Source organism: Rousettus aegyptiacus, unplaced genomic scaffold (assembly GCF_014176215.1).
Source record: "Rousettus aegyptiacus isolate mRouAeg1 unplaced genomic scaffold, mRouAeg1.p scaffold_m13_p_16, whole genome shotgun sequence".
Lineage (NCBI taxonomy): Eukaryota > Metazoa > Chordata > Mammalia > Chiroptera > Pteropodidae > Rousettus > Rousettus aegyptiacus.
Window position 1 is genome coordinate 53,952,705 of NW_023416291.1, and position 27,758 is coordinate 53,980,462.

Here is a 27,758-nt window from a genome sequence, read left to right on the forward strand (position 1 = left end):
CCCGCCGCTTTGCGACAGCAGCTGGCGCTGCGCGACGGCCGCCGCGCTTTGCGGCCGCTCCGTGGTGGGCAGGCCGCTGCTCGCGGAGCCAGCGGAGGCACGCGGCTTCGGGGGCGCGCGCGCGACTGGGAGGGAACCGGGCCTGTCCACCCTCCGGAGGCCGTGCAGTCGCCGCCCGCCTGCTCCGCCCCGCCGTTGTCATGGCGACGCGTGGCCCGCCGCCCGCCGCGCTTCTGTTACGTCATGGTCTCGCCACCTGACGTCACCGCCGGGCGGTGCCGCGGGGCGTGGTCAGCGCGCCGACAGGTCGACTTTGGGCCGGGCGATGGGACGGGCTGGGTGGGGCCCGGAGGGGAAAGGGTTCCAGGGTCACGGGCAAGCACTGTGGTCGCAGTGTCCTAATAAGTGGTGACGTCAGCGAGGAGCAAATGGGTGGTCGGCGCGGGCCGCGTCCGCCGTGGGTCACCCGAGGCAACTGGTCCCGGTGCTGCTCCGCCACCCTGCGGATCACAGGCCGTGCACCAAGCTAGCACTTGGTAATGCCTGCCGCCCGGACCTAGAGGAGGCCTGGGGAAGGGGCGCCCTGGGCAGGCCCCGCAGTGAGGCCCTGCGCCACCGAGGTCAGGGCCTGAGGACCGATGCCTGCTCTCCCGCATGCCCTACGTGCCTCCCGTGGGCGTTTTAACGTTGGAGAAGACTCATCCATTCAAGTATTTATTAAATGCAGCCGGTGGCTCAGAATAGAATGGTGAGCTGGATTCTTGGCGTCGCTTCCCAGGGAATCCTCAGTCCTAGGGGAAGAGGGGACAGGATAGGAAATAAATAGACACAATGGGTTCAGAGGTGGCATGGGGCAGTGACCAAGAGCCTCACCCTGAAATCCTAAAGCTAGATGTGAACAGATAGAAGGAACGTTCTGTGGTCTCTGATTACGGTCCTGCCGACCCGCAACGAGATGGGGTGCAAAGGAAAAGTGGGGGAGGAGAATTAAACTGGAACAGGACAGTGGAATGGCAGCCGTTTGGGGCCAAGCCAGGTCCTGGCAGAGGCTGGCTTTAGGGCTTGTTCTGCCCCAGTCCTTCAGTCCTACTTGCAATGTCTCCGCCTCCAGGAAGCCCAAGCCCAAGCCTGTTGTCCTGTCTTTCTGCATCCCGACCCGTTGGAGCTGAGCCTTACCGTAAAGGAGTGTGTTCGTTTAAGGGCTGCCTCCCCTGCCAGCCATACCAGGCCAGGGATGGCGTCTGCTTTGCTGACTGCTGTGCCTGTACATACACTGGGCGCTCAGTCCGTGTGTGGTGCATGAATGAACGAATGAACAAACAAACGAATGAACTCCATGGTCCTCCCAGAATCTGGAAAACCTGAGGTTTTATTTCCTCAGACTTCCCAGTCTCATCTTTCTTCTCCCATTGTTCACATTCAGGAAAAAAATCTGCTTTCTTGCACTCCACTCCTGGAGGGGCAGGGGGCATGGTGGCCTCTCCTCCAAAGGTATTTGAGCCTTGACCCCGAGCTCCAGCCTTGTCCAGTAAAGGGCAAAGTGGTCTGTGCAGCTGAAGCACACACGCAGTGAGGCCGAGGCAGGGGCTGTGAAGGACAGCTAGGTCACTGGCCTTCTCTGGTCCTCTGCATCTCCGTCTGTACCTCAGGACTAACCACAGTCCCCTCAGGTGTATCACGGGTAATCCACAACTTAGTGAATGAGAGTGGCCAGCACACGACCTTCTGCCTCAAAAGAACATTTCTAATCGCTAGGCAGCTTTGAAAAAGCACATCGCCCTTCCAGCTTTCTCATTTTTAACCTGCTTCCAATGTGGTCCCCACATACCCACGTCCTTTGGGTTTTGATCATGGGGACATCCTTTGGGAAAGCTGGGGTGGGAAACAGCCCCTTTGGGGCTCTTGATAAAATAATAAGAACGTTGAGCTGCTCTCCCGGCCACTCCCCAGAGTCAATATCGTGGCCTCTCGATGAACCACACAGGGCTGATCCTGGGGCGGGGGCCGGGGCGGACCGCAGGAAGTGCCACCCCCTCTGTTCCGTTTCTTTACCCCTGCAAGAGGCAGGTCCTTCTGTCTGCTCCTCCTCGGAGAGACCGCGGGACAGTCTCGGGGCTGCTTGCTGGTGTCCAGTGCCAGCCCAGGCATGAGCGGGTGCGCCAGTTTTGTCGCGTGAGATGGAACCAGCGCTCCCTGTGGCGAGGGCCCTGCTCCCATGGGGCAGGGACTCACATCGACGTGCACACTCCCAGGGGGCAATAGTTTTAGAGTGGCGAAGGGACTTCCTGCCATCCCCTGGCTTTGAACCTCCAACACTTCCGCCATCTGTGGGTGGGTGGTGCCGGCCCCCGCCCGGCCCCCGTGGCTGCAGAGGCACGGCATTCAAGCCAAGGTGGGGCCCGATGCCATATCCTCACTGGCTGGAACTCGGCACAGTTCTCTCCCTCTGGATGCTGTGAGCCATGGAGGTTAGGGACCTGTGGGAGAGGCGGTGAGGGACGGGTCACCGCGAGTGACAGTAGGCTGGCAGACGAGGAGGTCCTGCTACTGGATTCTAGTGAGGTTTCCTTTAGCTCAGGTCTCCCCCACCACCATCCGCCCATGACCCCACGCCTCGGACATCCGGGGAGGTCGCGCTCTGTGGGGGCACCCCGGCCCCACCCGCTGATGCCGGGAGCACCCCAGTGTGACAGCCGCGAGGCCCAGACGTGGCCCAGGCTCTTCTGGAGGCAGCGTTGCTCTAGGTGAGGCCCCCTGCTTCGGCTGCGAGGTTGGACCTGGCAAAACTGTTCTGAGCAGAAGCCGAGAGCAGCAGCTGAATTGGAAAAACTGCTGTGCCCCAGATCGAGGCGTCACGAGGTGAAAGCTCGGTGGCGGGGCCCTCCCTGCCTCTCCCAGGCGCGTGCCAGTATTGACTGCATTGGGACTGAAGACAGAAGCTGTAAAGACGTTTGTGATTGCTGTGCTTTAAAAATAAATTCACTGTATTTTAACATCGAAAAAGACGAGCGGCATTGTTTTCCTTCTGACTTTTCTGTCCGGCTCCACAGAGGGCGACGGCTGGACCCTCCCCTGGCTGTGGCTCTCACTCCCTGGCCACACAGACGCTGAAGACCAGAGGCTGACCTGGGAGGCTCTGGGCAGGAACTGTCAGGGAGGCGTGGACGAGCAGGTCACAGCCACAGGCAGTCCCGGCTCAGTCCCTCTGGACGCTTTGGGGGACCCCGTCTCTCCACATGGTACGCACACGCCACACACGCCACGCCACACAGATGCACACACGCCACGCACCCCGCACATACCATACACGTGTCACAAACACGCCACATGTACATGCCATAAACAGCCCCTGGGAGGCTCGGTCTGCTGCAGAAAAAATGTATTTATTTCCAGAATATTTTCACTTAACAAAAACTACGACATTACCAAAGTGCCAAGTACAGCGAGCTGAGGGTGTGCTGTGGGCAAGTCCAGCTGTGCGTCCTGCACCTGGCTAACCGGCTGTCACCACTGGCGTCACAGTCATGACGAGATTTGGCCCATGGTTAGTGGAGCGCGGGCCTCTGGTCAGTTACGGGAGGCTGGCTTGGGGACATTATGAGACCCCGGGCTTCCATTTGCCATCCAGGGGAGCCTCGCCCTTCGGAGGCCCAGGCCTGGGTGCCTCCTCAGTGACCGAGGCCACCTTTGGACACCGAGTGGCATTCGGCACAAGAAGCCAAAGCGAGCGAGCATGGCGTGAGAGCACGCTCCAGCCGCCCCCGGGCTGGGGCAGGCCGGCAGCCCGGCGGGGCGCGTTGCGATAGGGTGGGCAGCCAGGAGCTCGGAGGCCACTGGGACGCCTCCCTCGGCCGCCGAGCACAAAGGTGCCGCGGAGACGCCCACGCGACGCCGGCCGCTCCGTCTCCGCGGGTGCCAGGAGCAGCGGGGAGCGCGGTGACGACGTCCGGCCTCCTCCGTGAGGCACAGAGACCCGTCACGTCTCACTTCCTCTGAGAAACACGGCTCCCCCTGCACGTCCAGAGAAGGGCCGTGCAGGTCAGTCTGCGCGGCCAGCCCGGCGCCTGGGCCTCGGGGCCATGAGCCGTCTGTCAAGACACACGTGACTTCCCGTTCGCACAGTGAGGGGACAGTTTTAACCCCGTTCTGGGGAAGAAAGCATCTCGGGGAGGGCAACTGAAGGCTGAAAGGGTGGCGACCAACGGCCCGGTGCAGAGCACCCGGGACAGACGGACAGGGAGAAGCTGAGATGATGCCGCCGAGGCAGTGAGCTGGCCTCTGGCTGTCCCTGTGGGCTCGTCCAAGAGCCCCCAGCTGCAAGTGGACGGAAATAAGGAGGACCCGGCCGCAGGTCAAGTCCCTGTGTCTCCAGCAGGGGACGGGAACTTGATGCCGAGGCCCCCTCTTCCTGGGCAAGGGTGACAACCTGGTCGGGGTGGGCGGGGTGGACACCAGGAGCCCTCCTCAGTGCCATCAGCCTTCTCGACTCCCTGGGGAGGCTGGGGTCAGCCCCCGAGACCCTGAGGGGAAGGGGGTGACTGCCGCAGTGGACGTCATGGTGACCAAACCTTTGCAAGAACAGGAGGGGCGTCTTTCTGGGGGACGGCGGGGGCTGGCCGGCCCCTGGGCAGTACTTGCCGGGAGCTCCGCTCTCAGACGTGAGATGAGCATGAGCAGGGGTCCCCGAGGGCTGCGAGGTCTGTGGTCTGTGGTCCCGGCTGACGGAGCTCCTAGGGGCCACGAGCAGTGGCTAATGTCCTGGCTGGGGGAGGGGCCTGCCCGCCACCTGGGAGGGACAGGGAAAGGCCACTTGTGGCCTCTTGGGACCCAGCAGGGCTGTGAGAGGTTGGGAGAGGTGGGCCGGCGGTGGCAGGCGGGCAGCAGCTCCCCCTAAGGCCACTGGCTACCGCTGGTGGGGTAGCTGGGCACAGCTGGGTACTCGGGCAGGCTGTTCCCGGAGAAGTTGTTGAACTGGGCCTCCCGAGAGGGTGGGTTCCGCCAAGTGCCTGTGCTCCACTCGGTCTGCGCCTTCTGGAAGCTTCCACCGCTTCCCCGGTAGATCCTGTGTACCTGCGGGAGCAGAGGACAGAGACCAGTGTGGCTGCGGGGGACAGAGAGGCGGCTCGTGTCCAGATGGTGCATTCCTTAAAGGAACGACAAAGGCTGCAGAACGGTCTTTGCGGCAGCGTCAGGAAGCGCACGGGAGCTGAGACCGCAGTCGCAGAAGGCTCCGCCTTGGGCCACAGCCCGGTGGCCCCTGGTGCCCGCCTCCATGGCCTCGTTCTGGGAAGGGGCAGGTCTGGGGCCCGTCTCCCCGTGGACGGCCCCCCTGCCCCTCTTGCTGCCTGGTGGCAGTCCCGGGCACCCTCGGGCAGCGCCCGCTGTTCGGAGAAGCTGCAGGTCACTCGTGCGACAATCACTCCCATGGCCTCTGGACACGGGAGTGCCAGGCCTTGGACCTCGCACGGCGCACACAAGCGATGACCTTCTCTACAGAGACCCCTGCACGAGCCGGCAACTCCACATCATCCGGGAGGGCTGTGGCTCTGGGACACCGGGCTGTGCTATTTCTAGAAATCCTGGCAAATTCAATAACGAAGAAGACAGCTCCTCAACTCAAAGCTTTTGATCATCAGTGAAACTGAACGGTTTTGTCTTTTTCCACCAACACGGACTGCCTTTCTCGCTCTGCGCATCTGTCTTCCCAGAGAATCCCCACACCTGGGTGGCCCTAAGGGCCCCAGCAGAGGAGGTCGTCGGAACCTACTTTGCTGGAACTCTCTCTGCTTTGAGCCCATAAGCCCCTCCCTCCCACGGCCTGGGGGACGCCTGCCTGCGCTTCCCTTCTGTGAAGTCTGCTGGGGGGCCCTGCCCTGAGGTCTTGCTGGCCTTCCTCCGTGGTGTCTTCAAGCACCTCCATGGCTTCTGCTGGCCCCTCCCCTTAGACCGTCCACCCGGCCACAAGGACGCTGGGCTGCAGACACGGGGGGCCGAGCACCCCTTTGTCCTCGCCAACCACCCGGCACAGCCTCTGAACCTGGCCTCGACTTGGCTGCCTCGGCTGGTACAGCGTGGCGTGGAGGCAGGAAGGGACGCAAACCCAGCCCCGACGGCCCCGCGCAGCACCCCACGTGCAGGGTGTGTGGGGCGCGGCCAGGCCACCTCCTCATCACCGGGGCCTCCACGGGTCTGGGATGACCCTGAGGGGGCCAGCACCCCTGGGAATGGCGCAGACGTCTCCCACAGGAAGGCTCCCCACGCAGGAGCGTGCCGTGCGGGGGTGCGCTCCGCGGCAGCCCAGACGGTCGACGCGAAGCCACCGACGAGGGCGCGATGATGCACTGAATCCTGAGCTTCGTTTAAATTTGCTGACTTGAATTTAAGTGCAAATGGCAACATGCGGCCGGAGGTGGCCAAGCAGAGCAGCGTGGACACTTTGGGACGCATGTGTGCTGGGCTCCCGCACACGGGACCCCAAAGGCGGCCGTGGTTACCACTGGCCCACGCTCGGCTGTTACCCAAGCCCTTCCTCCTCAGAAGACGTGGGCGGGACCAACAGGTTGAGGGCCAAGACCACAAGGGGTCTGCCCTGCCCCCAGGGGTCACATCACTTCCCCGGTACCCAGTCTGTCCTTCCTGAAACGGGACGACATGCGTCCCCGGGGCCGGGAGGGTCAGGTGACAGGAGGCGTGGGGAGAAGCCGGACATTTCAGGGCCCAGAGGACTTACCTTCATGATGACAATGGCCATGATGGCGGCCGACATGGTGAACATGATGGCCGGGAGCAGCATGACCACGGCAGCCCCGACGCTGGTCTGGAAGAACCCGATCGCTGCCAGCCAACCACTGCAAGGGGCGAGAGAGCGCGTGGGCGCCGGCAGCCCCGCACCCCGGAGAGCTGCGACGCGGAGGAGGCACGCGGCCTGCCGAGGGCCGGGCAGTGCGCACGAGGACGACCGCGGTGACGGCGAACTCAGGACACGACGCGCGACGGACACCCCTTAGCGGCCATGTGCACCCTTCAGGAGGTCGACGGGCCACACCCACACGAGGCGCGGGTGTTCGCCCTCCGCCCCCCGCCCCCCCCCCCCAAGAACGCGGCCGCCGCCCGGGGTACCAGCAGCTGCGCGCCCTGGCGCCCTCGGTCGGGGAGAGCAGCCACGCGACGGAGGGCTGAGCTGACGTTGGACTTGAGCGGGAGGCGGGAGGCCGAGCTCGGTCGGCACAGCAAGGTCCCACGACACCCGCGCGTCACTGGCCCATGCGAGGGGCGTCCTCTGGTGCCCCACGCCGGCCTTGCAGGGCGGGGCGGCGGGAAGCACGGTGTTCTTGAGGATGTTTTTTTATCAAGTAATAAAATCGCACGGTTCAGGAGTCAGGAAACTTCAGATGACACACGAGAAACCGCCTCTCCTGCTGCCCCTCCCCGGTGAGACGCGACCGCTACGAATCCCACGGGGCCGTCTCCACCGAGAAACAAGCGGACGGTCTCGCGCGCGCCGTCGCACCGAGGGGCGCGCGCAGAGCCGGGCACTGGTGGGCGGGAAGGCCTCGCGGGCAGCAGGACGCTGTCTGGGGATTAGGGGGTGATGCCCTTGGGCTCCCGGGAAGGGAGGAGGCGCTGGTTTGGCTGGGGACTGTCGCTTTGGGGACGAATGGTCTCCCCCTGAATCTGGAGCCCCAGAACGAGTGCCGGCTGGGTAAGGGCTCCAGGCCAAGCTCTCTGGGGAGGGTGAGCGTGCCCGGGCAGGGATGTGGAACGGGGAGCCTGCTCCGTGGCGCCAGCCTCCCAGACCCACCAGGAGCGAGCTGGCAGCTGCCCGCGTCTCAGAGAATGAGTTCAGTTATGACCCAGGAAGATGGCACCCGGACAGCGGGTGACAAGCTGGCCTCGATCGGCTACAAACGGGCGAGGGAGCCCGCTGCACCCCGACTGTATGCGGAGGCCAGAGCCCAGTGTGGGGCACGGGAGCCCGGCAGGAGGCCTGGAGGCGGAGAGCGGGGCGGGGCAGGGAAGGGGGGGTGCGAGGTGCTCCCCGCGGCCCCCGGGCTGGAACCAGGGAGAGGGCGCGGGACGTGCGGCAGGGAAGCGCGGGGTGCAGACTGACACAGCTGCGGGAGAGCTAAGCCCGTCCCCGCGCCACACGGCAACGCCACCCGATGCACCCCCAAAAGACACGAAGCACCCGCAGAATCATGTAGGAACTTCGCAGCAGTGCCGACTGCTAGAGAACAGAAACGGCCTGAGCGCCCGTCAGCCAACGACAAGGAGACGCGTGTCCACCTGCACAGAGGAGCGTCACCCGCCCGTGGAAAGGGGCCGCCGCTGACCCTCACCACGGCGCGGACGGGCCCTGAACACCCGGCGCTCAGGGAGAGCCGCCCACGCGCAGGCCGCGCTGCCTGGTTCCACTGACGTGACGTGTCCACAGACAGGAAGTGGGTGAGTGGGCGTCAGGGGCTGGGGGGGCGGGGCTGACTGACGACGGGGGTGAGGTTTCCTTCAGTGGTAGAGGAATGTTCTGGGACTAGACAGAGGTGCTGGCTGCAGGACCCTGCGGCTGCACTACAAACACTGGACTGCCACTTGAAGAACGAACTTCAGAGCTGTTCCCGGCAGGCCCCGGCGTGGACGCGCCGCAGGACGGCGGGACCCACAGACGGCGGGGCTGGGGGCGCGCCGGCCCCCGCCCGCACCGCCCGAAGGACGCGCCCGGAGCCCTGAGCAGGGCGCGGGCGCGCGCGGAGGCGCGGAGGGGACCCGGCCTGCCGTCTGCGCAACGGCGCCGTGTCCGTGCCCGCGTGGGGGCTGCGCGTGAAGGGGTCGACGCGAGGTGGGTGGCAGCGCCCCGCCCATCTCTGTGCGTGTCGCCCGCCGAGCACCTGAGGTCAGAAGGCTGCTTAAATTAGAGACCAGGAGCGCAGGGCAGCACAGGCATGCAGGGGTGTGGGGGGCCCGCGCCGCGGCCACGTGCGACGCACCCACAACCCCGTGCGCCTTTCCCTTTGGGGATCCACGTGGTCTGCCCAGGAGACCACGGACATCTGAGTGTGAGGGGAGTGAGGGGCCCGCAGGACACAGAGGGGGACCGTGACGGGAGCTCCGGAGCACTCCCTCTGCTTGGGGATGAGCCTGTGTCCCCACAGGAAACTGTCCCACTGTCCCTCGCTCCGGCCCCACCGGGTAGTTCCCACCAGAGCCTGCGGGCCGCTCGCCCCCTGGCGGTGAGCGTGGGAACTGCAACCGCCGGGCCGGGGCGGGGGGGGGGGGTGGGGGGAGGCGCGCGCAGGCCGGCAGAGTTGGCAGAGTTGGCAGAGCGCAGCACCTGGGCCAGACCCCAAGGCCCGCAGAAGCCAGGTGGCCGCGCACACCGTCCTCCACACCCCTCTGCAGAGCCCACCGTTCTGCGTGCTGGAGCAACCGAGGAAATCGGACTCAGGGGCAGCGACGAGGCCGGGAGCCGGTGTCCACCATCCCCGCCGCCCTGGGGCTCGGCGGGAGGCAAGGCAGGGAGGCCCGGCCTGCTCGCGCACGCGGCGCCATCATCGGCACTGCTGCCTCCCAACCCCCACGAAGGCGAACCCCGCAACGGCCCCGTCCCAGGGGTCCCCGCCTCGGCGCTGGGCGGCACCCTCCCCCCCCCCCCCCCCCGCACATTCAGCCCCTGAGGAAGCTGTGCCCACCTGTCCAGCACAGGAAGCAGGGTGGTGGGGACCCCAGAAAGGAAAGAGCTTGCACAGAGGCTGAGGCTGGGCCCCCCGCGGAGGCTGGAACTGGTGTCTGGAGGCTCCTGCCACCCCCGCCCGCCGACAGCCCCGGCCCAAAACGCTCTGCAAACAGGCGGGTCACGCCAAGCACCGCTGTCCCCTGGGGCCTGGGGTCTCGGACAAGCCGGGCAGAAGTGCCCACATGACTGGCGCCCAGTGGGACCCCTGGTGCTGGGGCTCTGGGAGGCCCCTGAGGACCGCACCTCGCAGTGTGTCACGTCTCATCCGGGGGGAACGAAGCCCACCCGGAGAGGACTCTGGGAGCTGTGGCTGGGCCCTCGGCGCGCCCCCCACCCTTTCCCTCAGCACGACTCGCTGTCTGGTCTCCGCAGCGACCACAGCTGTGGGTTCCACCGCTGCTGAGTTCTGGGGTCCCTCCCACGAAGCCGCACCTGGGCAGTCCTAGGGTCCCTGAGACAAGCCCTTGCCGGCTCTCCAGACCCAGACAAGACGATACTGGCCGTGATCCGGGGCCCAGGGAAACTCACAGTCACCACACGGGAAGGGCTGTCTCAGGGAGCCGCAGGGGGCGAGGCCTGGCAGCGGCCTCGAGCAGAGGAGCGAACCAGGGGTGAGGGGGCTGAGGAGCAGGTCGCCCACGCGGCTGAGGAGCCAGGCACACGCGGCTCTCACTGCCCAGGACGAACGCAGCGCTTCTCCCAGTGGACACAGGACAGAGTGACAGGGAGGAGGGAGGGTCACGGTTAGAGACGGACCAGGCTGTGCTGCTGGCTGTGACGCGGGGGAAGGAGCCGTGAGCCAGGGACATGGCGCCTCTGGAAGCCAGGAGAGGCCAGAGTCGGTCCTCCCGGAGCCTCGGGACGGCCGGGAACCGCCCCCCCGGGTGTGGCCCGCAGAGCCTGTGCGACCCCGGCCCCAAGTTGGAAATAAGAGCGTGTTTCACCTTAGGGCGCCAGTCTGGAGTACCTCGTTGTGGCAGCCGCAGAACCCTGCACGACACCCCGGAAGCGGGCACTCTGGAGGACGGTGCCGGCGCCCCGTGGCCGGCCGGGCTGGGGCCCGCGCACTCGCCAGCAGAGCGCGGGAACCTCGCCGTCCTCCAGCGTCGGGAGCGGGGTCCGCGTCACGGCACGGGGCCCACGCAGGCCGGCCACGCGTTCAGTCAGCACGCGCCACAGCGGCCACGGTCACGACTTACCAGGCGCCCCACCCTGAGAAGCCAACGGCCTGGATGACGGTCAGGACAAACTGGGCTCCGAAGATGAAGAAAAACGCCATGAAATTGAAGGAGCTGTCAGCCCTGGAGAGGAGAGGAAAGGCCCGTGAGGGTGGCCCGGCATCGCTCCCGTCCCCGGGCACTGGCCCCCGCGGCCACGGCACGAGCTGCTGCACACTGCCCTCCGAGGACACGCTGTACCCACGGGGCCCTCCCGCACCTGAGGACGCCACTGCAGCTGGCACGCAGACTTCCTGTCTCAGGGACTAGGGCTTCACCTGAAGATGGCGCCCCGTGAATTCGAGGTGCCCCCCACTCTGCCTGCTGCCCCAAGATGCCTGCAGCTCACGGAAGGAGGGCGGGAGGGGGCAGGGGGTGTCTGGCCACGCAGGCCGCTCCTGGGCGGCCCCCAGGCCTGCTGCGCGCAGTGCGAGGCTGCCGGCGGGCCACCCCCCCAGCAGCGACCCCCTTCGGCCCCAGTGGATGTGAGTGGGTCCACTTCCTGTCCCTTCAGGGGCCCTAGCTCAGTCTGAGGGCCGGGGGCTTAGGCGCCATGTGGGCCCAGCCTGCGTAGTGGGGGGCCGGCTGGGGTGAGTGCCTGTCTACACGCAGGTGAACCACGCAACGTGGCCGTGGAGCGGGGCGGCGCTGACACCACCACCACGTGGACGGCCCCTGAACACGCGGCGCTCAGGCCACGCGGCGCGTGCCGTGTCCAGGACGGGCGCGTCCACAGACGGGGCGGGAGACTGGGCGTCGGGGGCTTGAGGAGGGGCGGGGTGACTGCTGATGGAGACGGGGCTGCTTCTGGGTGATGGCCTGTTCTGGAACTGAGCGTGAAGGCTCTAAGAACGCTGGACTGTGACGCAGGCAAGCCACGCGAAAGGTGAAGCGCGCCCCAACAGCTAGCGGCCCCTGAGGGGACCTGTCGCCCGCACGGCCGAGAGGGACGGGTCCCAGCCCTGCACTGGGGCACTAGGCGCGGGTCCCGAGTGGGCGCCGCGGCTGCACTCACCGGAAGGCCTTGTAGGCGGGCCGGAACCAGCACACGTAGCCGCACGGGGAGAAGAGCAGCAGCCAGAGCAGGGCCAGGCCGAAGTTGGCTCCCGAGCCGCCGCCGATCCACCAGGCCAGGCAGGCCACGAGGTTGACGGCCAGGGTGGCGCAGTAGACTGGGGAGGGAAGGGAGGGGGCTGAGCCAGGCCTGGGGCTCGGGCGCCGGACCCGCCCGCCCTCTGCACAGGGACCACGGCCAGAGGGGGCTCCGGGGGACAGAGCTCCCCCTCCGGCTGGCCCCACCAGCTCCTGGGACCCACTGCCTCGGAGGGGACACCTGTCACCACCTCAGGTCCCGCAGCCCGAAGACGGGGCCCCTGCGGGGTGCAGGAGGCGCCCGCGTGCCCGCACGTCACTCACAGAGCCACAGCCGGTAGATGCGCTTCACCAGGACCTGGTGCTCGATGGGGATCTCGTCGGAGAAGTCCTGGTAGAAGCAGGGCTTCAGGGGCACGAAGCTGGGCAGCGGCGGGAAGTTGTTCTCCTTTCCTGCGGGGACACCGCGCCCTGGCGCCCTGAGCGACGGCCCGGGGCCTGCGCCACACGCCAGGGGAGGGCCCCTCCTGCCTCCGCCAGCCTCCGGGGATTCCAGGCTGGTGCCACGTCCCCCGGCCTCTGCCTCCACGGGCGCCTGGCCTCTCCCTACGCTGTGTCTGTGTCCAGAGGTCCCCCTTCACATCAGGACTCCTGTCACTGACCATGGCTACTCTACTTCAGCGGGACCCCCTTTTAACAAATACCCCAGCGAGGTCCCATTCTCAGGTCCCAGAGGCAGGACCTGAACATGTCTTGTCGGGGACGAGGTCCGACCCGCAGCAGGAACCCAGCGCTGTCCCGATGCCGGTCAGCGCGCCTCAGCTCGGACCCACCCCTGCAGGGCATGCTTCCTGAGCACTGCCGGGCTGCCCTCAACGGTAGCCATCCCAGCTGGGGGACCGACAATCGCCGTGACCAACGGGTAATGTGCTGTGTGCTGACCTCGCCCAGTGCTGCAAAGAGGCGGCTCAGGAGCGGGCGGGGGCCCTCAGGGAGGGCGGGGGTGGGGTGGGACTCGCTCACAGGGTGGCATCTGCACACAGGCTCAGAGGTGGAGTCTGGGGGAGGGTGTGGCCCCACCACTGGCCCGGACGCGTCTGTCTCCCCGTCTCCACGGCGAGGCCCTGAGGGGCCACATTCCCGCCTCTGCCTCCCATTGAGCCAGACCCTGGGGTCTCCCCACCATGACAGCCTGCCACGTGGTCACAGCCCTCACGGGCCCTGTCCACACCATACGACTGGGCACCCAAGGCCCCCTCGGTGCCCCCGTCCCATGGCTGCCTCGGCCACCACCTCACCTCGCACTGCGGCCGCCTACAGCGAGCCTGGTGGTCGACCCTGCCAGCACGGCCGGAACAAGGATGAGGCGGATGACCGCCGCCCGGCCGTGTGGCCCTCGCTCTTCTGTGCAGACTGGGGACCCAGCTCCTCCACCTGTGGGCTGACCGAGGCCGCCTAACTGCAGCCCCCCCGGGGATTGAAGGTGTCGCCTGCGTACAGGCTTGAACCCTGGTGCCAAACCTCAGGGCCACCCAGGGTGTCAACGACAAAACCAGCCTCAGACGGAAACCTGGCCGGGCCGTGACGACCCGAGTGGGAACCCGGTGCTTCTGTCTGCTCGGTGCCGGGAGGCAGCCCCGGTGCCACTGTGGGAGCGGGCGCGTGAGCTGTGCGCCGAGGGGGGCTGCGGGGGGTTGCGCAGGGCTCACCCACCCAGGGACATGTCCCAAAGAGACAGAGACGCAGGATCCCCCACTGCAGAGCCCTGAACAAGACTCACCAGACATTTCCGCGGTGATGACCTGGCGGGGCTGAAGCCTGCAGCCACCTGGAGGGGAAACAGCCACAGTCAGGGGGTCCCCACGGCTGCCGGGTGACCCCAATGCCCGCTGCGGCCCGGCTGGCTGCTGTGAGCAGAGTCCTGACCCCCAGGCTGTCCACGGGTGTCTCTGGGCTCTGACACGAAAGGCCACCCGAATGTGTGTCCCTCCCCTCAGAGACCCCGGGCAGCACCTGCGACGGCAGAGAGGAAGGCCCGGCCCGGCCCCCACCGCCCCTTGCCACCATGTCCCCCACCCTTTGCCCACGGACGGTTCTGGGCGCCTGCTGTGACTGCAGAGCCCGACCTCAGGGCCCCGCGCCTGGGCTCACATTCGCTGCTCTGTCACCCCAGGCGTGTCACAGGCGCGATGCTGCGGTTTTCGCCCCTGTGAGCCTCACGGGGCCAAAGACCCCACTGCGACCCAAGCGAAGCTCCCGGGGACAGGCCTGGCGCCCAGCAGCCCTTCCTAGGGGCTGTGTGAGTTCACACCACAGGACGGCCCCCCGCTCTAGTCCACCACCAACGTGGACAACCGAGCGGAACGGCTAGATCCACGAGGGCCCTGCAGGGGACGGTGCCGTCTCCAGGAGGGGGGCCCGCCTGGCCCTCACGGCACAGCTGGGCCTGAACCGACCCCAGCGCCTGGCCCCGGAGCAGGCAGGGAGCTGTCCCTGGGGTCAGGCACTGAAGACAAGTTTCTCACCCACGGTCCAGGCAAGGAGGGTCCGGCGACACCGAGTTCCCCAGGCTCACCCCCGACTCAGCAACGGCCCCATCAGAACGCTCCCCCCGGCCCCGGCTGGCCCTCCCTGCCGGTGTCCGTCACCGCGCTGGCTGCTCGGCGGGCCCCGCCCCCGCCGGCCCTGCCCCATGGGCTGGGAGCATCTGCCAGCACGGGTCCAAGGATGGGCTCGGGGCAGGGATGGCCCAGGAGCCTGCAGTGCCGTGTGGTCACACGGCACGTCTCCCGGATGGACAAATGGCCCACTCCGAGTCCCACGCCAACATGTCGGTTCTAGTACTGGCCGCCCTGTGGCAGACGCCTGCTGGCCCCCTGCGGGGAACCCTCTGGCGACCTGGGAAGGACAGGAAATGGGATGGCCCCAAAAAAGCTGCTGGGCAAGCTAAGTCCAGACACACGCTGGCAGGCCCCCCCCGCAGACCGGACACGCAGGCAGCTCTGCCCACTCAGCCCCGCGCACGCCCGGGCCCTCGGCGAGGCCACCCACAACCCTGTGCACAGACACCGACCAGGTTTCAGGGTCGTGTTTATTTTCACAGATCAGAGCTGGCAGCAAGGAGACACGATCCCGGTGGGCTCGGGGTGCAGGCGGCCGGAGGAGTTGGGCCCGAGGGCCCGTCCGCGAGGTCCGGCAGGAGCCCACGCTCCGGCCCAGCGGAATGCGCAGCCGAGAGGAGACGCAGCCCTGTGCGCTGGCAGCAACGGCGGGACTGAACGTCCCTGGAAGCTGCGGGCAGGACCCAGGCCCGGACGAGGAGGGCGCTGGCCCGCGAGGACCTGCGAGGAGACCGTGGCCGGCAGAGCAGAGGGCGGCCCGGGGCCGCGGCGCCTACGTGTCGGGATCCAGCCGCTGGCACTGGGCCCCCAGCACGCCGCGGAACACCTGGAAGCGGTGGTTGAGGTCAGGCCGGGCGTGGACGCGGAAGCGGGAGCCCAGGGCGCCGTCGGGGGAGGACGCCCCGTAGAAGACGCGCCGCACGCGGGAGTGCACCAGGGCCATGGCGCACATGACGCAGGGCTCGCGGGTGACGTAGAGGTCGTAGCCGGTGCACACGTAAGGGAGGCCGTCCTCGTCCGTGTCCTCGTCCGTGTCCTCGTCCAGCTTGCGCACAGAGCCCACCCGCACGCCCTGGGGGGCGGAGGCCGGGGCGAAGGAGCAGGCGGGGTGCGGCCCAAGGTCATAGGTCCCACGGCCTTGTCCCTGGGCCACCAGGTCGATGCACACCATGGTGGCATGCAGCAGGGGGCTGGCCGCGCTGCTGCAGTCATGGCCCGTGGCCAGCACGCGGCCAGAGGCCGGGTCCACCACCACGGCCCCCACGGCCCTCAGGCCCCTGGCAGCCGCCTGCTGCGCAGCCTGCACGGCCCGCCCCATGTGGGCCTCCATCTCCGTCCGCTCCTGCGCTGAGAAGAGCCGCCCGGCCAGGGCGCGGGTCACGTGCTTGTCCTCGTGGAAGGACGTGGGCCAGTGGGCGCGCGCCTCCTCAAACTGGCCCCTGGTCAGGGGCGGCCGGGCAGGCACGGGCACCAGGAAGGGCTGCCCCAGGCCCTGGGGGTCGACGGCCGGCTGCGGGAGGAGCTCGGCCAGCGATCGCGTGCCCGCGGCCGGCCCTGCTAGGCACAGCAGCATCTCCAGCGCGTGCGGGCGGCTGGCGTCACGGCTCGGCCGCACCCTCTTGAGGTGAGACTGGGCGGGCAGCGGGTGGACCGCTGACACCTCCCTGAGCAGGCGCGAGGTCTGGCGCTTGTCGAGGACGGGTGCGGCGTAGGCCAGCACCAGCTCCACGTCCCCAGCCTGCTGCTCCGACAGGACCGGGAGGGCTTGCCACGGCGCGGGCTCTCGCTCCGGGCTCCCGGCCTTCTCGTCCACACGCCGCTCCATGCTGCCCAGGGGCTCCATCCTCGGCTCGGGTCCGACTGTGGGAGACAGAGATCGGAGCAGAGCATCATCCTCCAGTGGCAGGAGGCCCGGCGGGGCCAAGGAGTCCGTCCCGGGCGCGTGCCGGATGCGAGGGCTCGTCCTGGGTAAGATGCAGCGCCGGTCACGCCCACTCATGTCCTACCGACTCAGTCCGCACGGAGTTTAGACGGCCACTGACCCCGCCCCGCTGGCCTCTGAGACGTGCCATGAGCGGAAACGCACTCTGGGTCACCGGGACTTAACGTGGAAGAACACGAACCGCCGCCTGAGTCTCTCACGTTGACTAGGCGTCGACGTGAAAACGCCGTGGGCTCTCGGGTGGCGAAACACGTCAACTTCACCTGCTGCTCTGTGCCTTCCAAAAACGTGGCTTCTAAGAGACTTAATGTCACGTGTGCCTCGCAGGCCAGTCCCCTGGTCAGGGCTGCCTTGGGTGACGTCAGAGATAAACCACAGAAAACCTCGACCGGGTTCCGGAAGCCTCGGGCGCCACTGACCACCCAGGACCTGGCCCTCTGGCAACTCATGGCAGACCAGGTCCCCCGTCCCATCCCCGTGGACAAGAGCGCGCCAAAGTCACTGGGGCTTTCATCGCTCGTGACGCGCCTCCCGGCTCAGTCCTCGGTCCCACGGGTCCCGCTGCTACCGGCCGGGCCCTTCAGAGGGCATGCGAGCACCTCGCCCACCACTGTGTCATAAGCTCAGGACGAGCTCAGCAAACGTGCTGAAGCCGGGTGCCGGTGGCAGCCCCGAGAAGCGGACCGTGCGGCAGGGGTCCCGGGGTGCCCACAGGCGGGCCCGCGGTGCCAACACTGAACCCGCCCCGGCTCACCATATGCCAGGACTGCGTGGCCTGCATGGCCCGCCCCAGGCTGTGGAAGCTCCCACTGTCCGCCGGGCACAGACAGACACAGCCTCGTCTGTCCCTCCAAGAGAGCAGCCTCTGTCTGATCGAAACAAAACAAGCAACAAATGAAAGAGGCTGCCTTCGGCACTCTGCCAATCAGGCCGCCCGCTCTCGGGAAAGAGGGATGAAATGTCACAGAACAGTCACGAGTGACCCAGCAACTCCACTGCACTCCCAGGTGTGCACCCGGAAACTGGAAGCCCATGTCCACACGAACTCTGTCCACGCGTGTCCATGTGGGCAGGACTCACGACAGCCAAAAGGTGGTAATGCCCCAAGTGTCCAGCCACTGAAGACCGGACACACAGCGAGCGGTCCGTCCACACAGGGGAACGTCACCCGGTCTGAAAACGGAGTACAGGGCTGACGACCGCCAGCACGGGGACAGAGCCCGACAACATTAGACCCGGGAGAGAAGCCGGGCACGCACGGCCACGTGGGGCGTGACTCCATCTGTGCGAAACGTCCAAACAGGCCCGTCCACAGGGACAGAAGTGGGGCAGTGGATTACAGGAACTGCGGGAGGGACGTACGTGGCTGCTCACGAGGACAGGTTTCCTTTTGTGGTGATGGAATGTTCCGGAGCTAGACAGTGATGACAGTTGCACAAACCCTCAAACATACTAGAAACCACCTACACAGACGCTTAAAGGTGAACTGTATCTCAGCAACGCCACTGTGGAAGAAAACGGGCAGGGGGAAGGACACCCAGGGGATGGCAGGTCAGCAGACCCCACACAGGCACAGCGCCTCGACGGCCGCTGCCAGCTGCAGTTACTGTGACACTGTGTGTCCTCGTGCTTCCACGAGGGGGCTCCCCTACTTCTCCCAACGACCTGGGAGGGAGACCCTGGGACTGTCCCGTCTACAGGATAAGCGAGGCTCCTTGAGGCAGAGGACCAGGTCACGCGGCTGGTGCCCATCGGCTCAGGGACTCTGCCTTCCAGGCCCATCGGGAAGACGGAGGTCCTGAGCCCCCTCTACAGATTAAAACAAACAGGCTCCACGGTGGGTGACCCACCCAAGCCCCCACCCACGTCCCTGTGGGGAGGGCCATCCCACCTGTGAGCAGCCTCTGTGCACACACACTTTGCTGAAATGCACCCGGGATCTGAAGCGTGGCTAGCGGCAGCTGCCGACCCTGGGTTCCTCTTTCCGTCCTCAAAGCACCAGAGCAAACCCCAGCTCCAGGTGCCCCGACTGCTCCCGCGGCCCTCCCCACAAGCTCCCCACGGGGCCTGCCCTGCTCAGTCCCTTCCCCGGTACAACCACCTCCTAAAACACCTGAGCGCCGGAGCCCAGGGGGCGGCCGCAGCCTACGTGGACACCGCGATCCCGTGTTGCAATGCCCCTGCCCCATCCAAGTCAGGGAGGCCTGACTGTGTCGGCAGCCCCCAGAGGGCCTGGCACACCAGGGAGACGGACCCCTACCTGCAAGGCTCCCCAGCAGCTTAGGGCCACCCACCCCCACAGCACCCCACCACAAAATGAGCATGTACTGGAACTCCTGGGGACAACGGGTGACAGTGGGTGGGGGAGCTGCGCCTGGGGTCCCAGCAAGAGTGGACTCGCTCTGAGAGGGACACGGGATCCAGTGCTTATCCAGTGAGCTGAGTCAGGCTCTGCAGGGGACAACATGAGCCTCAGGTAGGAGGCTTTGTCTTTTCTTTCTGGATTAGGAAGGAAACAGTCTGGACCTGGCCGTGTCCTGGCCCCCCGTTTCCTGGCTGCAGCGCCTTGGGCATCTGCCCGAAACCCCACTGTGCAACGGAAATCCATCCCCACCAAGCAAGGCTGGTAGGGCAAGAAGTGAGAAAACCCATGAGAGGCCCTGCAGTCCTGGGTGGTAAACAACCTGACGGCTCCTCAGAGGCCCAGTGCCCTGGCTGTGGCAACAGAGTCCAGGAGGGCTCCTAGGAGGTGGTGACCCACAGCTGGGCCTGGAAGGCAGGCAGGGAAGGGTAGGGAGTCCCAAGCAGAAGGAACAACTAGTGCTGGAGTCTCAGACGTGCCCGGTTTCGAATGCGGTTTCCAGGTCTCAGCTCGCCAAGAGTGGAGGGGACCACCATCTGAATTTTAACAAGCTTCCCAGTTATCTGTCACTTGCACAGCACAGCTGACGAGTAACTTCTAGAACACCCCATAAATTCGAATTCCAGATAACAGGGCAATTTCTTAGTGTGTGTCCCGTGCAATCTACACTAAAAAAATTATTCGTTGCTTGCATGGCATTTAAATTTAACGGGGCGCCCTGCGTGTTTACCTGGTGAACCTGGCACCCTGGAGGGCCTTCCGCGCACCTCCGAGAACCTCGGGCTTGTGGGGTGTGGGAGAGACCCCTTATCCTGGGGCGGTATAAGGAAAGGCCTCGCAAGTTCACACTTCCCCTGAATCTGAGGAATGATCACGATGTTCAGGACTCATAGAAACACTGGGGACTTTCGCCCAAGGCCGTGAAGCTGGTAAAGGTGCAGCCCCGAGGCAGGGTGTGCCCGAGATGACCCCAGGGCAAGGCGCGCCGGAAGCAGCTGGACGCACGGGGTCCCCACGCCCGGCCTCAGGGGCGCACGCACGCGCAGAAGGGCGACGGGCGCGAGGAGCGGGGTCTCGAGGCCCGGTCGCCCCGCGCGCACGCGCACACGCGACGCTTCCCCGGCCCGCCCGAGGCGTGCGTGAGGCTGGGCCGGCGGTCCCTTCGCCCCTGCGCGCGCGCGCGCGGCCGGCGGCCCCCAATGCCGAGACCCGCGTGGCCGCACCCGCCCGCCCTCCGCGGCAGCCTGGGCCACGAAAGCCCGAGACGACGGGGCCGCGCGCTTACCTGAGGACGCGGGATCGAGCTCTGCGCTTCACCAAGTCTTAGCAACCGGCCCGCCAGCCCCGCCTACGCCTGGCGCCGCGGGGCACGACGGGAGCGTAGTTCCAGGGGCGGGGTCGGCGCGAGTAAGAGGCGGGGCCTGAACTACAATTCCCACAATCCCGCGGGCGTGGCCGCCTCGCTCCGCCCCCTCCGCGCGGCTGCTCGTGTGACCTATGGGACTGCCGGTCGAGCGCTGACTCCGGAGTTGAGACCCAACAGGATGGGCGGGGAAAATCAGGCCTTTGGGAGGTCAGCAGCGTGGGGAGACTGAGGCAGAGGGGCATACAACACCCGCTGCAGTCACTCACCGAGCCAAGTTTGCTGTCGCCACGCGGTTCCGGAGGGGCGGTCCCCAGTGCATGGGGCCAGCTTCCAATTCTGGTCTGGGGCTCCTGCGGACCCCTGGCCTCAGTTTTCGCATCTGTACAGTAGGCAATGAAAGCCGTTTGATTCTCGCGGGGGGGGGGAATGCAAATTTTGTAGGCAAATCCAGTTATTCATTTTAGTTAAACAGGTGTAACCCAGTGATTCTCAACCAGGAGCAGGTTATCCCCCCAACCACAAAGGGTCGAGGCCACTGTTTGGGGACATTTGTAGCTGTCGCTGCCACAGGGTGCATCTAGCAGCAAGTGGCATCAAGACTTGTAGGCCAGGGATGCTGTTCAACACACCACACTGCAGGGCACAAGCTGCCGGGAACCGTTTTTACAACCCAACGCTTACGTGAGAGTGAAGCCACAACAGCAGAGGACATACCCCAGAAAGAGTGCTCTGTGCTGGGACAGCACCGTTTGAGCACCTGGATCCAGCCTCACCTGAGTCAGGAAAACCTTCGCATTCCCTGTGTTTTGTTTTGTTTTGTTCTTCATTTTAAGCTGATCTGAGTCATGATTTCGGTCCTTTTTACACCAAGAGCTTTGACCAATACGGTCCCTTTTGTCTTGATTCCAACATCCTTCACAAGTAACATGACACTTGAAACTCATGGCAACAGGTTCATGTCCAGAACCAAAAGGTTGGAAAAACTGGAATCGGTTCCCTGGTTGAAAGCTTAGTGGCAGCGAAAAGCTCCCTGGAGTTGGTCAGAAGCCTGGGTCAGCTGCTGCCCAGCTGGGTGGCCATAAGCTTGTCCCTGTCTGCAAGACAGTCAACAAATGAACCTAGGGAGGCACCAAGTTGGATGGCCTGTGTTTATTTGGCTCATCATACCGATGATGCTCCAAAGTTGCCATGACGGTCTTATGGGCCCCAGGTGCTTCCTGCTTTTATGGCAATCCTCAGCCTGGGCACTTCCCAGACCTGGGGCAAGGCAGCGGGACTTCCTTCAACTGCCCGGGGAAGGCAGATCGAAGCCCGCTGGACCCTGACGAGGAAGGGAAAATGCCATCTCCTGTTTCCCAGAGGTTTACTGTCCCCAACAGGTTCTTGATAAATTAATCCCCACCTAACTAACCAGACTCTTAGAGGGCCCTGTGGTCCCATCATGCACACACACACACACACGCACACAGAATTGATCAGCCACCGACCATCAGTCACTCATCCCACCAGAAAACATTCGTTTCCCAAAACAAACTCAAATGTACCCAAATTCTAAAGCATGACCTCTTTGCTAAGAGCTCCCCCCTTTTTTTAATATGCCTACAGCACCTGGTCTTCCTAGGTGGTCTCCCATCCAAGTACTAACCAGGCCCAACGCTGGTTAGCTTCAGAGATCACATGAGATCGGGCTTGTTCAGGGTGGCATGGCCCTTTAACCCTTATGGAACCCTGATGTCCACTATAGATAACCCACCCAGTTCTCTGCTTTCTTAGGTCCCAGAGGCTGACACTAATGAGATAATAACATTAAAAACCATTATTACCGATTAATAAGGGTGAGTATTTACAGAGTGCTTATTTGCAACCAAACACCGTTCTGGTTCACAACTCCTTATACTATCTCGTTTAATTCTTACTACAGTTCCCTGGGACAGTACAAGTGCTGAAGTGTTGAAATGACTTCTCCACTCGACGTGGGACTGGAAATGCGCCTCGCGGGGCACGTGGTTCCAACTGATTCTCCCCAAAGCCCTGGCCGCATGGAACTGGGGTATCGAGGAAGGGGGGCCCCCATCACAAATAGTCCTGTTCTCTCCTGGACTGGCTTTCGTTTTAGAGTCTTCCCAGTACTGATTCTCTGGTGGTCTGTTGTTTACCTAGACTGTCTGCTCTACGAGGACCGAAGGTTTTTTTGCCGCGGATCCCCACCGCCTGGCCGAGAGCAAACACTCGAAGCCCATGAACAGGTGCTGTCGTTGTTGTTTGTTAATGTCATTGTCGCTATTTTTGCATGACGGATGGGATTTCCCAGGCATCCCCAGGCCCGGCCCTGCGCTCTTCTTTGCCACCCTCCAAATATCAAACGGTCAATGTCGCCACCTACTGACCAAAGGAGGAAACGATGAATTCCTGGTCCCAGGCAGGATTTGAGCTCTTTCCAGGACAGCCACAGCCACATTGCCCCTGGCCCCTGTGGGTCAGAGAGACCCAGCACCTGGCTTCAGGGGTGCTGCTCCATCCAGCCCCCACAATTCCCAGGAGACCCCACAACCAAGCACCACGCACCCACACGTCACTAGTGCCGAGGCTGAGAGACCCAGCCCTGAGCCAAGAGGACACGGCAGTCCTCCTAGGGGAACTTGGGCAAGGGTTCTGTTGGGTCAGACAGTGACTCTGCATTCAGCCTTTTGAGACGCTGCCCCGTCTTACGCGCAAGCCCATGAGCCACGTGTGTGGGCTCTGATGTCCCTACCCCCTTCCCGATGCCCATTATTACCTATCTTTCTGGGTACGGCTGTCCTGTGCGGTGTGAAGGGCCACCTAGCTGTGCTGCAGGTCCCGTTTCCCTGATGGCTCAGCTATTGGGGAAACAATCATTATTTTATGCCTATGACCCACCAAGTCAGATAAACTAGAGACAAGGTCATTTCTGATGCAGCTTCTCTACAGAGCTGCACACAGGTCACGGGGACCAGAGTGGTCAGGGAAGGCATCTCTGCAGAGGTGACACTTTCCCCGAGCCCCGGATGACGAGACGTTTTCTGTGGGAAGAGCGTTCCAGGCAGGGGGGACGGCTCATACAAAGGCACTGAGGCAGGCCCTGTTTAACTGGGAGTGTCCCCGTGGGTGACATTTGGTGAGCACAGGGGCACGCGGAGGACAAGAGACCGGAGAGCTTGGCCACTTGGGAAGCCACTGGGTGGTTTCAATGACAGCTGAACTCACGTGTATTCTGCAACCTCGGAAATCAACCCCCTGAGAGGCCAGGTGCCTGTTATGGACTGGATGTGTCCCCTGAAAGCTACACGTTGAGGTCCTAACTCTTAGGACATCGGGATGCAGGTGTATTGGGAGACGGGGTCTTTAGGGAGGTGACGAAGGTAACATGAGGCCATCGGGGTGGGCCTGGATCCAACACAACCCGTGTCCTTCTCAGAAGAGATGACACAGACGCGCACAGAGGGACGACCACCTGAGGACGCGGTGGGGGGGGGAGAGCCCAGGAGACACCAGCCCTGCTGACCCCTCGACCTCTGAGTCCAGCCTCCAGCACTGGGAGAAAAGCAGACTGTGGACGCCGCCGGCCCTGTGGTGTGGCGGCCCGTAACACCGGTGCTTACGGCCGGCGGAAGGCTCGTGTGAGCATCCACAGCCCCGGACTGGAACCGGCCCGAGCAGCCTCGCGCAAGGACGAACCTGCATGGGCCTGACATTGTCACCCAATGCCCGTAGCGCAGGTCAGGGTTCTCAGTTCGTGTCGCACATGCTGTGGGTTTGGACGAATGTGTAACCAACGGCACATGCCAACTGCTGCAGGACCCCGCGGAGTGTTTTTGCCGCCCTAAAACTCCTCCGTGCTCCACCCATTCGCCCCGCCGCCAACCCCTGGTACCCACTGGTCGTTTCTACCGTATCCACGGTTTTACCGGTACTTGTGCAGTTTAATGAAGCAGCACGGTTGGAGCCTGTGCACATTGCAATCTGTAAGTTACATCTTTACTTTTTCAAGCATTATCTCTGGGCGTCTCTGTGAGGGGGTTTCCGATTAGCATTTGAACAGTGGACTCAGTAAGCACACGGGCCTGCCCCACACTGGACCCAGAAAGGCTGAGGACAGGTGGGGATCCGCCCTCCGGTCTGAGCACGAGAGCCAGGCAGTCCACCGTCTCCCGCCCTTGCCCTGGGCTCGCACCCTCGCCCCCCGCCCCACTCTCTCTCTCCCGGGTCTGCGGAGGACAGATGGCGGGTCGTGGCACCTCTCAGCCTCCGCAGGGGTGTGAGCAAGGTCCGCCTATTAAATCTGTGCCTGCGTGCGTCTGTTTCTATCCCGACCCGCCCGCGCGCTGTGTCTCTCCGGAGAACCCTGACTGTCACAGGCTGCAGGGGTGGTTCTCCCAGCACCCGCTTCTTTGCTTCGAAATCCGACTCCCGGGGATTGGGTGCGAGGTCTGGCTGTGCAGACCAAAGCAGAGGGGCTGTGGACGTGGTTCCGTAGTGCAGCGGTTAGTGCATCTGCTTTACACACAGAAGGTCCTGGCTTCGCGCCCCAGTGGAGCCATGGTTCGTGATCTACAGCCACACCACCCTGAACAAGCCCGACCCCGTCTGATCTCGGAAGCTAAGCAGGGTTGGGCCTGGGTAGTACTTGGATGGGAGACCACCTGGGAAGACCAGCTACTGCAGGCATAAAAAAAAAAAAAAAAAAAAAAAAAGGCAGAGGGCCTGGGGCCTGGGAAGGGGCTTCCTCAGGAAGGCCACTGTGCCACCGGAGCTGGTGCAGCCCTGTCCAACCTCTCTGCCCCACACCCATCAGCTGGGCGACCAGCGCTATTTTAGGATCCCCCACTTCCTTCCTGGCTTGTGTCAGGAGTGCATTTCCTGACTGGGTCTCACTCTCTCCCTTCTGAGACCACTTACTTGCATTGCACATCAGGCCATTTCTCCACCAGCCCCGGAGGCCTGGACCTTGAACTTGGGCTTCCCGGCCCTTCTCACAAATCAGGACTGGCGATATCATTTGCAGATCTTGGTTCAAAATGAAAATACGGGACCCCTGGTTAAAAAATCATTAGAAATTTCAAAACGGCGGCCACAGAGCGTAAATCATGGGTGGGGTCCTTCCGAACTTAGGGCCCTGGGTGACTGCACAGGTCTCAGCCCATGAAGCTGGCACCTCCCTGAACACCGGGGGCTCCCCCAACCTTGCGGTTTCATCAACTTTTATTTATCTATTTTATCGTGGTTTAGTATGCTTTTCATAAAATATACCATCCCGACCATTTGTAAGTGCACACTCGGTGGCTTTATGCGCATTCACATGTAGTGCAGCTGTCCCCCCCAGCCACCTCCAAGACTTTCTCATCGTCCCAAACTGACACTGTGTGGGGACACTGTCCCCACACAGTGTCCCCATTACACACTCACTCTCCTCCCCTGCCCAGCCACCCACCATCTACTCTCTGTCTGAATCTGACTCTCCTGGGGACCTCACAAGAGGAGGATCACACGGGATGTCCCTTTCATGTCTGGCTTATGTCACTGAGCATAATGTCCTCAGGATTCACCCATGTTGTAGCAGGTGTCAGAATTTCTCTCTTTTTTAAGGCTGAATAATATTCCATCATGTGAATGGACCGGGATGTTTATCCATCATCCGTCCGTGGACACAGATTTGGCTCTTGGGAATCACGTTGTTGTAAACGTGATTGTACAAGTCTCTGAGTCCCTGTTATCAATCCTTTTGGGTACCTACTGAGAAGTGTAAGCATACATTTTTAACAGCTAGTCTCTTTTTTTGCCATCTAGTTTTATTTCGGTCTCTTCCTGACCATAATAGTGCATCGCAACCCTCGCTAAGCAAAACCAAAACAAACTCAGAAGACGTCGAAGCATGAAGAAGAGAAAAAAAATCACTTGCCCCCTCACCCCCGCGTGGTCCTCCATTCCTACAGCGGCGTGTTTCAGACAGGGGTGCCTGTGGCTGCCGTTTTCCCGGACGCAGCTGGGAGACCTTCTCTTTAGAAGCCTCTGCTTCCAGGAATCTTCCCTGAAGGTCCCTGCCCGAGATTGTGAAATGCCTCACGTGCCGTTTCTGTTCTGGCCGCAGCCAGAACCCACCTCCGTGTCCAGCAAGAGGGGACTGCGTGCACGAGGAGCGGGCCAGCCCCAGGGGGCGGGGGTGTGTGTGTAAATGCGTTACGGGTGAGCTGAGGTGGAAGAAGTGTCCATCTGCATGGTGTTTGTTGAAAGTATCCCAGTAAAATGATCCGAGATGGCAAGGCCTGATGGAAAGAAACAGGGTGATGGGACGCGGTAGGGACTTTGGCCGGGGGGTGGTCAGGGAGGGCTCTCTGAGCGGGTCGCATTTGAACAGATGCCTGAAAATGAGGAGGAGCCAGCCATGTGGCGGTCTTGGGACAGGGCACTCTAGGCAGGAGGCATTGCTGTGCAAAGGCCCTGAGGTAGGAATGAGCCTGGCAAGGCCAGCCCTGCTGGGGCGGAGACGGTTAAGGGGAGAAGGGGTGAAAGTGAGGGAGCAGGAAAGGGCCAGTGCCTGGAGCCCGCGGGGCCTGGGGCTGTGCTGAGACGTCGGCAGAGGGAGGGCGGCGCTCCTATCTTTGCGCAGTGCCCTCTGGGCAGTGGGGGACCTGGGTGGCGGAACCAGGTGGCGGCAGGGCCAGGCCACGTTTGGGCGGGGACCGAGCTCCCTCCCCATCTCCTGGGCCCCCGGCTTCACGGCGCCTGCTGGTGTTTCCTCGCGTCAGGAGGAGCTGGGCTTTCTGACACAACTATGGCTCTGCCCCTTCGAAGCCCAGCCGGAGAGGGGCTGGGGAAGGAGGCTGTGGATGGGCCCGAAGGAGTCACACGGAACTCTGAAGGAACCTGGTCAGCCTGTGACCTTCAGGCCTCAGGAGGACTTCAGGGGAGGCTGGGAGCCTTGAGGGGGAGCAGCTGAGGCAGGGGGATGCTGGGACACCCCTGGACAGCCCCCTAGCACACCGCAGGGGGCAGCGGCGGCAGACCAGGGGGCCAATACCGGGGGCCAGAAGAAAGCAGCTGGAAAACAGCCCTGGGCAGTGTCCATTCTGGGTCTTCTGCAGGCAGCTGGACACAAGGAATGGGGCCCTGAGGGCGGGCTGGCCAGGGAGCCCAGAGCTTCAGGCTTATCTCTGCACATGAAGATAAAGATTAGAGTCCCTAGGAGAAGTCGGACTGGTGCTGCGTGCTGGGGGTGGGGGCGGGGAGCTGGAGGTGGAAAAGGCATGCAGGCAGGGGGAACAGCATAGGGAAGGGCAGGCGGCCGGAAGCCTACGGATGTCCCACTAATTCAGTTGGCCTCTGCAGCCTTTCTGCCTGCGTCACCGTCACCTTCTCAGAAAGGCCTGCCCTGGCCGCCCCCTCAAAGAGGTTCCAGTCATCTTCGGCCCG

General features: G+C 63.8%; 1 protein-coding gene, 2 long non-coding RNA genes and 2 pseudogenes across 7 annotated transcripts; 3 read left to right on the plus strand and 2 right to left on the minus strand.

The window, feature by feature from the left end:
* The first annotated feature begins 68 nt into the window (after positions 1–68).
* Positions 69–1,801, plus strand: LOC118612485. Its single transcript, XR_004955004.1, has 2 exons — positions 69–748; positions 1,112–1,801. It is a non-coding gene; the product is annotated as an uncharacterized LOC118612485 (long non-coding RNA).
* Positions 1,802–3,362: 1,561 nt separating this feature from the next.
* Positions 3,363–20,329, minus strand: LOC107498910 (secretory carrier-associated membrane protein 4). 4 transcript variants are annotated; one of them, XM_016122614.2, is made up of 7 exons: positions 20,250–20,329; positions 13,820–13,867; positions 12,364–12,492; positions 11,963–12,119; positions 10,930–11,031; positions 6,731–6,848; positions 3,363–5,070 (listed from the first exon to the last, which is right to left on the minus strand). In XM_016122614.2, the coding sequence occupies exons 2-7, from the start codon at positions 13,824–13,826 to the stop codon at positions 4,891–4,893; spliced, it is 693 nt and encodes a 230-aa protein (XP_015978100.2). In that variant the 5' UTR covers positions 13,827–13,867; positions 20,250–20,329; the 3' UTR covers positions 3,363–4,890. The 4 variants fall into 4 exon arrangements, with proteins under 4 accessions (XP_015978100.2, XP_015978092.2, XP_015978088.2 ...); XM_016122606.2 differs by lacking the exon at positions 20,250–20,329 and adding an exon at positions 17,357–19,993; XM_016122602.2 differs by lacking the exons at positions 3,363–5,070; positions 6,731–6,848; positions 10,930–11,031; ... (1 more) ...; positions 12,364–12,492; positions 13,820–13,867 and adding an exon at positions 13,874–16,520 and having other exon boundaries at positions 20,250–20,322.
* Positions 20,218–23,600, plus strand: LOC118612483. Of its 2 annotated transcripts, none has more exons than XR_004955001.1 (4): positions 20,218–20,716; positions 22,104–22,165; positions 22,252–22,380; positions 22,491–23,600. It is a non-coding gene; the product is annotated as an uncharacterized LOC118612483 (long non-coding RNA). The 2 variants fall into 2 exon arrangements; XR_004955002.1 differs by having other exon boundaries at positions 20,218–20,537.
* On the minus strand, positions 21,927–22,045 carry LOC118612689 (annotated as a pseudogene).
* A 1,297-nt stretch (positions 23,601–24,897) lies between the features above and the next one.
* Positions 24,898–25,016, plus strand: LOC118612532 (annotated as a pseudogene).
* The last annotated feature ends 2,742 nt before the right edge of the window (positions 25,017–27,758 follow it).

What these genes read in the sequence shown, in the direction of transcription:
- LOC107498910 (XM_016122592.2), bottom strand. Translation starts at nt 17,636, where the DNA reads ATGGGCTTCCAGTTTCCGGGTGCACACCTGGGAGTGCAGTGGAGTTGC. An exon ending in CCACGCAGTCCTGGCATATG is followed by an intron (nt 16,521 to 17,356) that starts GTGAGCCGGGGC and finishes TGTCTCCCACAG; the next exon opens with TCGGACCCGAGCCGAGGATG.